Raw genomic sequence first — 15,260 nt, 5'->3', positions numbered from 1 at the left:
ATATGAACTTGCATGCCAGAATATAGCTGATTTTAATCACAGAGCTTCTAATGACCACATACCCCTAAAGCTTCTGCTGCTTAAGACAGAGGCAGACACATCCTTTCTTCAGCAAAATTTTCCAACAACGCCGTTTTTTCCCAAGCTTAACTCTCATGTTATACACAAAGCGTCCACCAACCACACCACATTCTTACAAGGGTATGTAGGACAATATCTAAACACTATTTTAAAAACATCAAGGGAAAACCCAAACTAGCTCTAGATTGCAAAGGCTGTAAAATCTGATATCACAACAGCTCTTACTACTTCTAGAGAAATTTTCACTGCTTTGTAAGCTTTGTTTTGTTTTGTCAGCAGTGGGTATAAAAGTAGACATTAGTTGGCCCAGAAGGCTCTTAAGACTTTTTTATAAAAATCTCTCTAAAGTCAAATGAATTCTAGTTGTAGATGACAATACCCAGACATCTGATTAACTAAAACCTTTGGGCTGACCTCATTCACAAATTCTGTCACCAAGAAATGGGTGCAGATCACCCCTGGTGCTGTCAGGTGGTGGTGGATGAAGAGAGCTGAACACCTCACCATCACTGGAAGAAAACTGCCAGCTCCAGAGAGAGTTTGCATAATGTCAGCATGAGAGCACAGGAAAAATATCCAAATGCAGCTCTGTCAATCGTCATTTCCAATGGGAAATGAACAGCTGAGGGTGTTCCCATTTTGCTATTGGCAAGGTCAGTTACTGCTTTGTTAGAAACTGCCTAGCTGAGATTTTTTTTTTATTAAACTACTTCCATAATTTAAACTGTGTTTAAAACAATCACCTCAGGAAACAAAACACTTGCAGAAAATGAAATTGTTGGACAAAATATGCAATCATAATCATCAGGAAGGGCAGCTCTTAGTGACAGTACCAAGGATACCCAGTACACAATCAACAATAGCACGGTTTGATTCATCTCACCAAAGAAGATTGTTATATGAGGCTCAGCCAAAAACATATTAAGGAAATATGAATGAAAAACATGTCTTAGAACTGAACAAACCCATTTGCAAAATCAAGAAGGAGTAGAAGTCAGAGACTTTAAACTTCAGCTATAGTTTGTAACAGAGCCCTTCATTTATTTCCATACCATGGCAGCTCCTTCTTAACCATCTGCTGTTGCACAAAATGATCCAAATGTCTGAATCATTTATATCAAACATTAGTTCAGTTCTCAATGGACAAATAATCCACAGAAACACATAGAAATAATTTTACATTGCGTATTCAAAGTTTTAAATTAGGTAGTTCAAGAACTTCTATTTTTCATAAATAAAATCCAATGCAATTATGAATCACTCTACCAGCAGCAAGCCCCTGTAAAACATTTCACACATGGTTCACACAAGCTTTCAGCAGATGTATGCATGCTTGCTGAACATGACAGGGCATGTTTTATTGGTCTATTAATACCCATCTTCACTGCTTTTGGAGGAACAAGGCTGTCTGCAAATGGGTCAATAAAGCAAGCTACTGACTACTTTTATCATGACACTGTGAAAAAACAACACCCGGTTTTAAAAGAAAAGTTTGTAAACTTATCATAAAGATAAATATCTCTTCACATCTGTTGCTTTTAAATCTCTGTGGAAAAACTTAGTATTTAAAAGAACAAAAGCAGTAAATAAATAACATCGGCCTTCTTTTTAGCTATGCTCTTTTTCCTCTTTTTCCCCCAACACATTTTCTTATTCTTTTCACATATGCTCTTTATTCAAATTCCGTGTTTTATACTTTTCTTTTGTCTTGCAACAGAAACATTTGTTTAAAAAAAGTGAAAGCTCTGGCTCTGCTGCCCTGCTAAAAGGTGGCCTACATGACTCAAAATACACCTGATTTACCTCCTATAGTAAAATTATAAACAAATCCCTTACTTGTCATACAGAGTCACAGCTGTCCAGTTGATGGACATGTGCAATGTTCCAAAACATTATTCCTCAAAGCAGGGCTGGGACCAAACATCAAAGAAGTATTGGCACAGCTCACCGCATGTAGCCCATTCTTACCAAGAAAATAAACTAATTTTCATTAAAAAACCCTACAGTGGTCTAAAATAAATATCTGTTAATTCACTCTTTGATACAATGAGTACTTGCTACTAATGCCATTATTTTCTACACTTGTTTAACATATTAGTTATGCACAGCTTTCACAAAATTGCATCAAAAATTTCGACTAGCTCTTCTGGCCATCAGTGGAACAGTTGGGAATGGTCCTGTCTTATGTAATAGTCCCACTCTAATATTATAATGAGCTTTGCTAATGCACATTTAGCATCAGCTAGATATTCTGAAGACAAGAAAAAATCACCAAAACCCAAGCAAATTATTTCCCCTCAAAGTCCCTCATACTTTAAGACTGGAAGAGCATTCTGGTAGGTTAAGCTCAAGAGCCAACACCCTGAAGTCCCTCTCTTGATTCTGCTGTTTGACCTTGAGCTTCCTTGCATCTCTTACCTCTGCACAGTGAATTGGCAGGAATATTCAAGTAAACCCCCTTAGTATTTGTTAAATGATCTGGAATATTAAAACAGAGGGGGTTTATAAATATGACAGTATTCTCTGAGTTAGCAAACAGTTTAGAAGCCTTCAGCCTCCTAAAAGTTTGAACCAGAAACTCAGAGCAATTGAGGTTTTTTTCTGTTAAAAATAGATAACCACAATCTGAAGGCCAGACTGGAAAATTTTCACCTTTGCACTCACTAAGGCAAAATTTTTACTCCCAAATTAGACCTAGATTTAGGGAAGGCAAATGGTAACTGGGAAGAATGTCTTCCACTTGCAGAATTTTGGGCTGAGAGGGGATTAACACAGAAAACTGCAACAGTTTATCGTATCACCCCTTCCAGATCCAGGTTATAGTCCAACATATAAACTTAATACTGTTAATGCAATATCTTAAACCACAGCAGCTGTTTGTTACTTTGTACAAAGTGACAACCCTTAACCTTCAGGCTGTGTCAAAGCCTACACTTCGTAGTTTGGCTTGTCACTTCAAATAATGATGAGAAGTTAAATATTAGCTTTTTCTTTCCTGATTTCACACAGATCTAATGACTTACCTATGCAGAAAAGATGAAGAATGATCAAACAGAATGTACTAAAATGGGACAGCTGTAGGATTGCACGCGGCTGTGCAGAGGAAAAAAAAGTGGTAATGAAGCTGTCAAATAATTCTATCCATTATGTGTTCAGGAGTAAATCAGGTCAGTCTTGTTAGGTCAAACGATTCTTTGAACTTTCCTACTGGGTTATCAAAGTGAAGAAAACTGAAGCTTTTTTTTTGTAAACATGAACTTAGGGTGTCAGAGAAGGAAGGTTAACTTTGCAGATATATTTTTGTATTTTTGTCTACTATTCAGGTAGACATTCAGCAAAGTTCAAAATAACTTGGTGCTAAGTTAGTTTATTTCATAGTACTAAAGAGCTTTAAAACAACTGTATTAAGGACATTTAACATATGAAGTACAGTTTTCTTGCCTCAGGGAAAGAAAAAAAAAACCAAAAAACCAAGGTGAGAAGATATCCTTCTTCTTTTCCAAAAATTAACACATTCCCAGCAATGAAAATGCCATTACTAGCATCCCTATGCCCTATTCCTAAAAAGAGAAATAAATTTGACATTTGAGATTTAGTTGTGGAGCAGATTAAAGCATTTGTCTTACTTCTGGGAAATGTAGTTCACAACTTTGTTTCAATCAAATTGCAATTAAGGAAGGGAAGATGCACAAAGGACAGAAATAAGACCAACAACTTAACTAGTCTATTTGCCAATCTTTGCTAAAGAAATGTTCAGGATGAATGGGACACTGCCTTGGCAGAACAGTGTGAGGAGAGCAGCAGGGATATGTCTCAGCACAACATGGAACTATGAATTTCTCAGAGAACTAGACAGAAAATTTTAAAGCAGATGCCACACCTTGTTGTAGGTCTCGTCAGAAGTCACACACTGCTATAAAGGCTGAACTTTAGACACTGTCATGTAAATGTCTCTATTACACCACCACAGTAATTGTGTTTTGAGTTAACTGGGTTCCCCTTAGGAAGGGTACAGTGTACTTTCAACTCTCCTTAGACAGAAATAGTCACTGAAACAAAATAAGTCTTTGCTATTTGTAACTGGGCCAGGGCAGGGTAAATGTCATGCAGCTGCACTTAGTTTATCTCACACTTCCCCTTGCAATCCACACATGTGGAAGGCTTCAGTAAGGCAACAGAAAATCAAAAAAGAATGACTAAGAAAGAAAAGATTAAGATCTTCTGCAGTGGAAGGAATCCAAATAAGTCCACAAGATTTCTCATTTACAGAGGGGCCATGGTTTCAGTAAAATGCAGTTTCATTGCTGAGATGAACCTGTAGAGCTTTACCTCTACACATGAAAAAGTAGAAAGTAGATGAGTGTTTTCAAAATACACCTGCAATCTACTTGTATTTAGAAACCTGCTGGAATAGCGAAAACATTTCAACTATTCTTGACAAAAATCTCAAGAGATACCATCTATTTTAACATATAACCCTCAGCACAGTCCCTGGGTGCAACACCGAAGGGCTGAGGTCAGTTTATACACTGGTTAAACACAGCAGGTGCAGAAGCATCGCCAAGTTCCAAACGTTGCCCTCCTGCTCCACTTCCTCCCAGGTTCCACTCCTGAGAGGTGCCAGAGGACACTCCAGGCATGACATCGTTTCTGTGCATCCTAAAGACCTGTGAGCCCCAGGCAGCCCATTATTGCTGTCCTGCTAGAGGCTCTCACTCAGCTCAGCAGTGTGATCGTCCTCTTCCTAACTGGATTCAGTCAAAATGACAGGGATACCCCCCAGTGAGGTGAGTTTTAGTGATGTGACTTGGCTGTTGCAGAGCAGGAGAGACAGAGAGTGTCCAAGGGAGCAGCACCCTCCAGAACACAGCGCTGGCATTCAGTGGAATGCTCCACTTGCCCACTGTGGTTTGCCTGGAGCAGAGGCATCAGGGCAGGCATCTAGCGTAGCAGTAGCCCATGAGAACAGCATTTTACCGTGGTGTCAACTTTGTTACATATGACAACACAGCAACAGTAAACCAGAGCTGCAATTTCAGTACACAACACCTGCTGAACCATAAGATTCAGGTCTCCCAGGCACGTGAGACAACACTGCTAGAAGCGAATCTACCTCAGTGGATTTCAAGATCGATACTTACATATACACAGGGCTCACCAGTGACCGAAAACTTGCTATGATAAAATCTGTAGAGATCATGATTTTATTACATTTATTACATTAAATTACTGATTTTATTGCACATTATGTGCAATGTATTAAGACACGCAATAAAACGAAAAAATGAAAAAAACTCTAATTTGAAAGTAAATGAAAAAATGAAAATGAGAAAACCTCTTTTTTGCACCAACACACAAGCCTACTTCAAGAATGGCCTCTAGAAATTTCCTGGAATGTTCTAGTAAAGATAAAAATACCTACATCTAATTTGACCAATTTTTTTATTATTGCTCTTGCCAAACAATAACACAGAATAAGTGCAACTGCCTTTGATGAAATACAAGATTATTTGTTGTGAAACGCTAGCAGTTATTATCTTAGCTCATGCTAACTTCTGAAATACATGCACAGTCACTTCTGATGGAGAAGAACACAGCACTATACTCCTAGCACTCCAGGACAAAACTCAGAAGAAAGGACATAAAAGTTTGGGAAGAACCATTCTGTAAACCACTCTGGGCTTGGAAACGACAGGTTTGATATGAAAATATTAATGACGATGACAACATTGTAACAAATACCTCTAACAGAACCTTGACTAGGAACCTCTGAAAGCATTTGGAAAGCCTGCAGTAAGATGTGACTAGAGCTCCTGGTAATGACACAGTAGTATTTTATTAAGCACTCACAAAAACAAAATAGTTCCTCCTTGAGAATTTCTAGAAACTTCTATCAGAGCTTACAGGTGTCATAATGATGTTACTGCTGAAACCCATTAGGACTAGCTACTCTTCCTCCCTCTCCCTCCTTTTAAACAGGTGAGAAAGTAATTGTATTTACAGTAGTCATACATTAATAGCACCAAACACCTTGGGTACATAAATCTAGTCAAATTCTTACCTCAGATGATTTTGCGTTTTCATAATATATCCCTTGAACTAAGTCACCAATAGCACTTGAAATGAGTTCCACAACCTGCAAAAGAAAAGGAGACAAAGCCTTACATCTTTAATTATCACCAAATTGACTAACAAAGCTACTGCCAGATTTCCAGGCAGATAAGCCACGAAGAAAGCTAATTGTGAAAGACTTCAGGATTTACTGAGACACATACTGTGATATGTCTCTGCTAAAACCTCTACTACAGTAACTCTTCTATCAAAGTTTTAAGTTAATATAAATGAAAAACAAGACTTGTTTTTCCTACAGTGTGAACTATAGAGTGTATTCTCACAAGGACGTTCACAGAACTAATAAATCCCAGTTCATGAATATGAGACAGTACCTCATCTGGGCTTTGTTTTGTTTTGTTTTTTTCCTGCCAAGTAAATACTTCACAATACCTCTCCTTGGGAGCTGTTAAAATTCTAATCTTCGTGGCTAATACAGAAAAGTCAGAATCCATAGAAAGGTAACCTTTCAAACGTGATCATTTGGTATTCGGGTGCCCTGGGAATGCACTGTGGATGTATTTAGTGCATGGCCTGAGGCTCAGCTGTACCACATACACTGAAAGTCTGCAACACGGGAATGTTTAAATCAGATTTATCAATCTGTATTATCTTCAGGGTTCAGGCTTTTTATTTTATTCAAGCGAAGCCTAAAAATCTGAACTTGATCCAGAATGTAAAACAAGTAGTCCAGGGTCTCCCTGGAACTACTGTAAAATTTGAAGCTGTGCACATGAACTGTCTTAATTGGAACAAAATACTCAGATTTATTGTAAAATTAAATGCAGGCATTTCAAATAAGCACACCTTAAGGCTACCTCTTTCGTTGCTCACAAAGTTTTAATTTTTTGAATGTTTAATTTCCTATGCATATGAGTCTGTATCTGATTCCTATTTTGCTTCCTAAAATTCAATGTAGTTCTTATTGAATTAAAAGATTTAGTTTCAATTTTTATAATTCTTGTAACTGAAGACAAGAAGTCAAATGATAAAAGCCCTAACGGAAAGATATTCTAACATTTAGGCATTCTTTATTTGATAATAAAACCACATTGGTATGCTAGTTTTGAGTACTAGCAGAAAGATTGTGTTTTCTTTTTTTTTAAACACTGGTTCATATACATATTCATATACACACAGCAAGCGCTAACTTTAGAAATGGTGCTGATTAAAAGTCATGTTTTTTCTTGCAATGCATATGGGTTAATTTGCAAGACCTACAAAAACAGCCTGGAAAAAAAAATTTAAAAAAAATCACATTACCCTTTAGGAAACTAGACACCGAAGAAATATTGTAGCAACATGAGCTCTGGAGGAACTGAAAGGACAATGATCCTACAGTGTTACCAGATGTGTTGAGTTATTTAAGGGGGGAACAGAGAAAATGAGGGGTGCTTTTTTTTTTTTTTTTTTTTAAACAACAACCCTCCCCCCCAGCCCTCCCCCCCCCCATTTTTTTTTTAAGGTATCAGATAAGCCTTATTCCCAAATCCAGGAGGACTGAGTATCGCCAATAGGTCTATGAAAGTCTGTAACTAAATGCCCAGGATCAGATTGTATTACAGTTTATACAAGCAACATCCCAAGATTCTTCTGATGGCTAGGACACATAATACAGATCAATCACTCACTCAAAAATGTTATGGTTTGTGAAATGGTCTGAGCTCAGAGACCTACACTGGTAATACGAAGAGGAATTTACAAAGACACAGAGTCCTACTCTAAATGTCAAAGTGATAGTATGAACTTTTAACAATGCAGCTGGCTCTGGATAACTAGACCTTTTCCTCTCTTGCCTGAAACTCTAGACTGAGCAGGACCCTATTTTGGGGTTTCTTTTTTCCATCTCTCCTCCTTCTTTTTAGTGCAACTCTACTCTCAAAGGCAATTTTAACTGACTTAAAACAAGCTTGGTGAAACATTTGTGAACAATTGTACCTCTTCCTCTTAGAGTTTATAAAACATCTTAGGAGAATTACACATCAACTATTTAGAAAAATCCTTATTATATTAAATACCATTTAGTGACATATTGAGCACTATATGTTAGTGAGAATTTAGTACCAATATTACCCCCCTTCTTTCCAAATACATATATATATATATCTATATATATATATAAAAAAGATTACTTTTAAGGTAAATGTAAGGCTATACAGATCACTACCAAGAATGAAATTCCAGTTTCAAGAGCACAGTGGGATGCTTGCATGAGGCTCTGTTACCTCACCAACTCTTAATCTGATCTATGAAAAGCATCTCCTGCTTAACATCAGTGGCCTAGGGTCCTGAGCACTGGGGAAAGAAATGAGAAACGAGGAAACCAGGCAATTTTTCTCTGGATCCCAAAATGACAGAGGAAGAAAAATTATTACAGTTCAGTAGGATTCATGAAATGATACACTGTCTAGCTCTTATGTAGCACTTTTCATCAGAAAATTTGAAAGCAATCAACATCTCCTGTTAAATTTATTCCCTACTGTTTTATATAAGGGGAAAATGGCAACAGTGAACTGATTTTCCAGAAAATCATGCAGAATGCCAGCGAAAGAGCAGAAAGCAGTATCTGAGCTGTCTACGTTCTCATTGCTGCCTTTCTGCCTGACCAGTGCTGACATTTCTGAGATGTAAGTCTGAGGAGGAAGAAAGTTAGATGAAAAATGAAGTGCTCTCAACTGCTTCTCTTCTCATTTGACAGTTGAGCTCCATTTTAAAAAGGTTCAGAGATGAGGAAGAAGAAGAAAGGATTGCCACAATTAGTGCTTGAAAACAGCATCTCAAAAGAGACCAAAGGCAGCCTATTCATAACCTCTCTTCCCACTGTTTTCTACTCTTCAACATGTTTTTGAGAAGCCTGGTTCTTCATAGGTACTTCGGATGAGCAGGAGCAACCACACATTGAGAGAAAACAAACTTCCACTCTATTTTTCATTTTCCACTCTGCATTGGCATCTTCGAAAGTGCTGTTTTCTGCTCCTACCCATGACTGGGTATGGCCCAGGGGATGACCTATTACTTGCAGGTGACAAATGCACATGCAAGTGATTTCACACCCTTTAAACACGTTTTGCAAGTAGTTCTGCCATTGCCCTTTTTTATTTTCCCTAAGGAGGTATTACTTCAACATTTTTTGTAGGGATGTGATCTGTTCTGCTTTTTAAAAGTCAACACAAAGGCCAACAGTTTAGGATGAATACAGGGAAAAGGGATGGATTGTTAAAGCTAAAATCTCTCCCACTATTTAGGCAGACTGAATGTATAACTTGATGTAAATTCTGGACACAACCATTTCATTGCTCATTCTACAGGAAGGTAGAACACATGCTCTGACCTCTCAAATTCATTAAAATGTGAAATATTCCAAAAGACTGTGCTGTGTTTCAGTCCCAGAAGAGTTCTGTAGGGTTAAAGATAAGAAATTTGGTGAAACTTAATTTACCCTTTTCTGGTGCAGTAACTTGTTTATCAAAAAGACACAGCTTTACCCCTTCAAGACTCCCTAAATTTATTTTGAGTCTAATTACTGAAGCTCAAAATTTCTATATATTACTTGAAGAAATAAATAAAATGTTGATAATTCGCTCAGTTCAGATAATTAGTCAGGACATCCAACCAATCACTTAATGAATGTCCTCCTTCATTTTCCTGAAGTCAGAATTTCATGTAGTTTCCTGAGGACTTATCTATTAGAGTTCAGAATTCCCAAAGCATCATACATGGTGTCACAGAATAGGGCCACATGTTCACTGTTGCAGGTAGAGCACCACTGCAGTTGACTGTGGTAGAAGATTCAACTCTTGTCTTTTCAACGGAAAAAGAGGTGTGTTTTAATGGAAGTGAAACTCTATGCTAGAAGGAATGCAGTGAAATCACACAAAAGAAGACATTTTGGTAGAACACTTTCTCCAGAGTTAAAATGATTCAGACTCTATCAAGCACAGTAAAAAGAATGGATTCCGAGCCCCACTCATCCACAAGATTTTTAAACAACCTGGATGAAAAGACAACATTGGTGCCATCAATTCAGCAATTCCAGCACTTTGCTCACTTCAGTTGTCTTCAAAATACTTTGTTTAAAGTTTACTGCAACATAACACCACTTACGGTTTTCCTTCAAATTTACAAAAGGAATGAATCTGAGCTCCATTCAAAGAATGGTCATTTTATTTTAAACTTTTAAACAGCTGAAATGGAATTGATTACACAGACCACTCTGTTTCAGAGTAGTAATGTGGTGCCTCACCAGACTCTATCGGGTATTTTCAATGGAAACATCATACAAAGGATGAAACTCTTGTGGGAAGACAGGAAACAGCACTAGGAAGGACACAGGACTTGGTATATCTTTGTTCTTCATCCCTCACAATTTCTATTTGACAAACTTCCTTAGCTTTGCCAAATTCCTTCTGAGAAGGACCACAAGTAATTCCTTCCATCCTTATGTTGAAACAGTATCCTTTCCTCACACATCTGCTGTGACAGACCCTAATCCTTGCTGCTGATGTGCAGATTTGAAAACGCAGCAGGACTTCTCCACACCAATAAAGAAGAAAATTAGATGGTCAAGAACCTTCAAATACACATATAAAAATTCCTTCAGCTTTCATTCCCTCCCCCCAAAAGCACTAATTTGTAAAATACTCCAACACTCAAAAAATTCCACAGAAAGCCCTTAAATATTCTCATGCATTTGACCCAGCAACATTGCAACACTAGGAAGCTAAAGACAAAACTCAGCAAAGAGCTGATTTGGATTGTTCAGTAATGCCTAAAAAAAGGGGGGGCAGGGGGAGCAAAAGCTGTAAGTAGTTCCAAGAACAGCAAGATTCAATTTTCTTTCCTGCTGATCTCCTCAAACATCATTAGTCATACAGGTAACCAGGTGTGCCAGCCTACAGAATGTTTTTTTTTAAATCTAATGTTTATTGAATCCTATTGGATTTCTTGTTTGAAACTGTCTTGAGCTTTACTGTTTCTTGTATCTGGCTCTCTCTTAGTAGTAAATGCACAGGAGGAACAGTGATTTGCTTTTCCAGCATGCTTTAAGTCTTGGAAAACTAAGTTATGATTTTGTTCATTCTGTTAATGATGAATTAGTAGCAAACTATGATATAACAATACAGCGTAAACACATCACCCAAACCCTTTTTGCTTGTTAAAAAGGTGCTTCTAAGACATAAAAAATAATCAGCAGCCATCAATTTGAAAATTGCTAATATTGTTAAATATCTATCTTACGGTCAGTCTGCCTTAGAGATTTTCACGAGTGTTAAGTTACCATTTCTATGATGATGCAGCACTATCTACAGAATTGGATTTTCAGTGTAAAGACTTTTAGTGCATAATTCAGTCATTTTCCTTAAGGACAATATAACCAACAGAAGAATTACCATTTTCCTTGTCTACTTCCACATACCTTACAGTTTCTTAATACCTTTGCAGATCCACGGCAGCAGATCCTTGCACTAAAGTACTCAACAATTGTTGCTGAGTGACCCAGGTTAGAGAAACACTTGATTGCTTCAGCTTGACCCTTTTGGATGGGTAATTTCACTACAACTTTCTTCTACATAAAACAGTGAACAAAGAAGGTATCGTGACTACAAGGTTCTGTAGATATAAACCCCTCTCCATCCATAAAGGGACCATGGTTATAAGACGCTGCTCCCAGTCACGCTGCTGCAGACAACCAATGAACAGCAATGCTCACAAATTAAGTAAATAACATAAATTGTACCTGCAAGTAGCATTTACTATTTTGAACAGTCTGCACCTGAACAAATGTGAATCAGAAGACCATTTAGCATCTGATAGATGGAATCAACTTAACAAAGCTGCAGATATTTCTTAAACTAACAAATCAACAACCACCTTTACCAGGGGTAGCAGCAAACAGATTCTAGGCTTCAAGTGAAATGTTGTTGAATTTCAAAACACTAATATTAACGAGTAGTTACAGTCCATCCAGAAATTCAATATTCTTGCTAGCCACCAAAAGTCAAATACATCAGCATTTTGATTAAAAATACAATTAAATCATTTATATTACTGCTAAAATTTTATGCATTCCACCATATTATTACACTGAAACCACTCCAGATGTTAAGGCACATTTACAAAAAATTTTACCATGGAAAGGTTCATTTTAAAGACAAGCTTTACAGAAGTGAAAAGAGAGGGGAAGATATATAATCGATTGCCCTATTTACATGGCCCATCTATTTTAGGCTCTCCTACAGTACAATGGGTATAAACACCTGATGGGAAGGCATGCAGGAGAGGGAGCCAAATTCTCCTCAACAGTGCTCACTGATAGGATGAGGCAACATGCACAAATGAAAACATAAAATGCTATCTGAATGCAAGAAAACAGTATGCCCCTCTATTGTGAGGGCATACAACAATGGATGAGGTTGCCCAAAGGGGTTACAAAGTCTCCATTTTTGGAAATACCTAAAATCTGTCTGGACATAGTCCCTGGCAACTTTCTCTAGCTGACCCTGCTTGAACAGGGGCTTTGGAATACATGATCTCCACAGGTCCCTGTCAGTCTCAACCATTCTATGACACCAGCAGCTGCTGCAGAAGGACCACAGCTGATTTTACACATTTACATCTGCAGCACCAATAACAACTTTCCTCATCTTAGAAATATTACAATCTAGGTTACCGAGCTGGTGACAAATACTCTTTTAGGTAAGAGTTAAGTTTACTGATTGTAATAGGAATACATTTCCCTATTATAAATAGTTATGTTCTTGGGAGACTAAGAAGAGCCAAGCAGAATAATCTTAGATTGTTATCGCTATTGCTAACAGCTTTGAATTGCAACCAAATCATCACAAAAATATATTTTCAGTTTTTAAAAGTGTATTGCCTGTTGAAGCCATACTCCAGGTGGACAGCTGACTATATACTAACCACTGTAACCTCCAGTCCTGCAAAACTGCATATTAACTGCCTTGACATGAAAATCCACCTCTAGAACCAAATATCCCAGGCATCCAAAGATGAAAGTTAGTATATAATAAAAACATAAAAAAAAGTCTGTTTCAGATAATATTGGGATAGCACCCAATTCACCCAATACAGATCTCATTGCTTTTTATCCTTCTATGCACTCTCAATAGGAATCCTACTATGTTTGAGAAACAGATTTCAAATAAAGCCATGAAAACAAAACTTGTGATCTTCCACTCCAGCTATAAAGAGAATGAAGCTGACATTGCAAATATCACTTCTGGAGGACATCACCTTAGAATCATTAGGTTAGAAAAGACATTTAAGATCATTAAGTCCAAACTAAACCCATGACTGACAGGTCCACTGCTAAAAGATGTCTCTAAGTGTCACATTTACACATCTTTTAAAGATCTCTATGCATGGTGACTCAACCACTTCCCTGTGCAGCCTCTTCTAGTGTTTTTGTTGAAGAAATTTCACCGGTACTCTCATTTCACGTACCTGTTCTGTGAAAATTTATTTTCATTTTACAATTTGTGTAAGGGCTAGAGTTATTTAGCAACAAATTCCTCCATGATGCTTATTCACAGATGTGAAAGAAAAAGCTGTAACAAACATCTCTGTTTAAGAAAGGCAGGCAGTACCAATACCTATTGTAACTTAGTGGCGAATGAAGTAGCAGAACTGCTGGCTCTTGAGAGCCCTTTCCCACACTATGCATCTCACACAGAATAAAACCTCATATACCCAAAAAGTTTCATCACTTCAATTTCTTAGAATAAACTTTGTTTTCTTTTGAATATCTATTTGCTACATATTCTGGCATTGATTTTGGATAAATATTCTTGTTAGCAGTGACACAAATACTAAATACAGACACTTTTGAATGTTTATCTTAAATCTCTCAAAGGAAATTTCTCTGAAAAGTGAGGGGGTTTGACTTTAAAAAACAGGAAAACCTTTTCTTTCAAAATTTGGCTTTAACATTCAATTAAATTTATATATATACACACACATATGTAATGTGCACATATATATCTCAAAGCCTGTAAATATTTTTGGCTCTTGAAGTATTTATGTTCACCACTAGACAACTGCCAATACAGTGCTGTACATTAAGGGAGCAAACGTAAGAGGAACAGACCCCAACTACCCAAAACTAATTTGCCAGGTATAGTGATTGTCTTGACATGTTGAATGACCTTTGACTTTCATCAGATTCATCCTTTCTCCAGTTTTGTTAGTTTTTATCTCTTTCCTCATTGATGTTTAGTCGTCTCTGAAAAGCCCACTCTTCCATGCAGATGGCAGATCTGTATTTTCCAGACCATTCTGTTAATTACGAGGTGAACAGCAGTTCTATAAGAAAAAGAATTACTAAACCAGGTGTTAGAAGCAGCTGTGCAGTTTACCTCCAAGGAAGACAATATTTACCTGGAATAATGACAGGTATTTGGTTCATGAACTCAAGCAGTAAACATTGACTTCAGTCTGCTAGGCAGACCAGAGAAGCAGAAAGACATGTCTGGTTGCTACCATGAGGAAGGTGAATTCAGATGTAAGTTGAGGAAATTGTTAGTGAGATGATTCAGAGGCAAGAATATTGCATGGACTTTGTGCAAATTGGTGTAAAGATCTTTGGTAGGCCACTGAAAAGTCATCACAACTGAATGGAAAACTTCCTGAAACTGTCAGTTGCTTGGTCAGTGTGACACTGAGGCAGAATCACAAATACTCATAATTCTGTGCTCAACAGCACCATGCCTTGATGACTTAAAAATATTCCTGCAGTGTATTTTTGGGAAAGACTTTAATCCAGACTTGATGATACAACCATACCTATGATGATACATTCCGCTATCAGTCTTAGTTTCAATCTTTCCATGTTCTGTGACAATTATTCTGCTAGAAGGCACTGTTTGTAAGTCACAGACATCCATGGGGGAAGTGGCAGAAATCACTCTTTCTTTTTATAAGTATTTTTTCATGCCGAAGTGGGAGGACAGAAAACAGATTGAAATCTAAACATAAAATTTTCCAGTAGTGCCATGGCCAAGAATCACAGAAAAATATACTCTTTCCATGCAGGCATATACTAACCCCCG

General features: G+C 37.4%; 1 protein-coding gene across 2 annotated transcripts in view; it reads right to left on the bottom strand.

The window, feature by feature from the left end:
* Positions 1 to 15,260, bottom strand: part of PDSS2 (decaprenyl diphosphate synthase subunit 2) — a 113,890-nt gene that overhangs the window by 19,442 nt on the left and 79,188 nt on the right. For both annotated transcript variants that reach the window (XM_033512851.1, XM_015620925.3), the window contains exon 4: positions 6,143 to 6,217. In XM_033512851.1, coding sequence (XP_033368742.1) covers positions 6,143 to 6,217 — 75 coding nt within the window. The remainder of the gene's footprint in view (positions 1 to 6,142; positions 6,218 to 15,260) is intronic.

The sequence above is a fragment of the Parus major genome, chromosome 3, assembly GCF_001522545.3.
Source record: "Parus major isolate Abel chromosome 3, Parus_major1.1, whole genome shotgun sequence".
NCBI classification, from domain to species: Eukaryota; Metazoa; Chordata; class Aves; order Passeriformes; family Paridae; genus Parus; species Parus major.
This window is presented reverse-complemented; position numbering and strand designations above follow the sequence as displayed.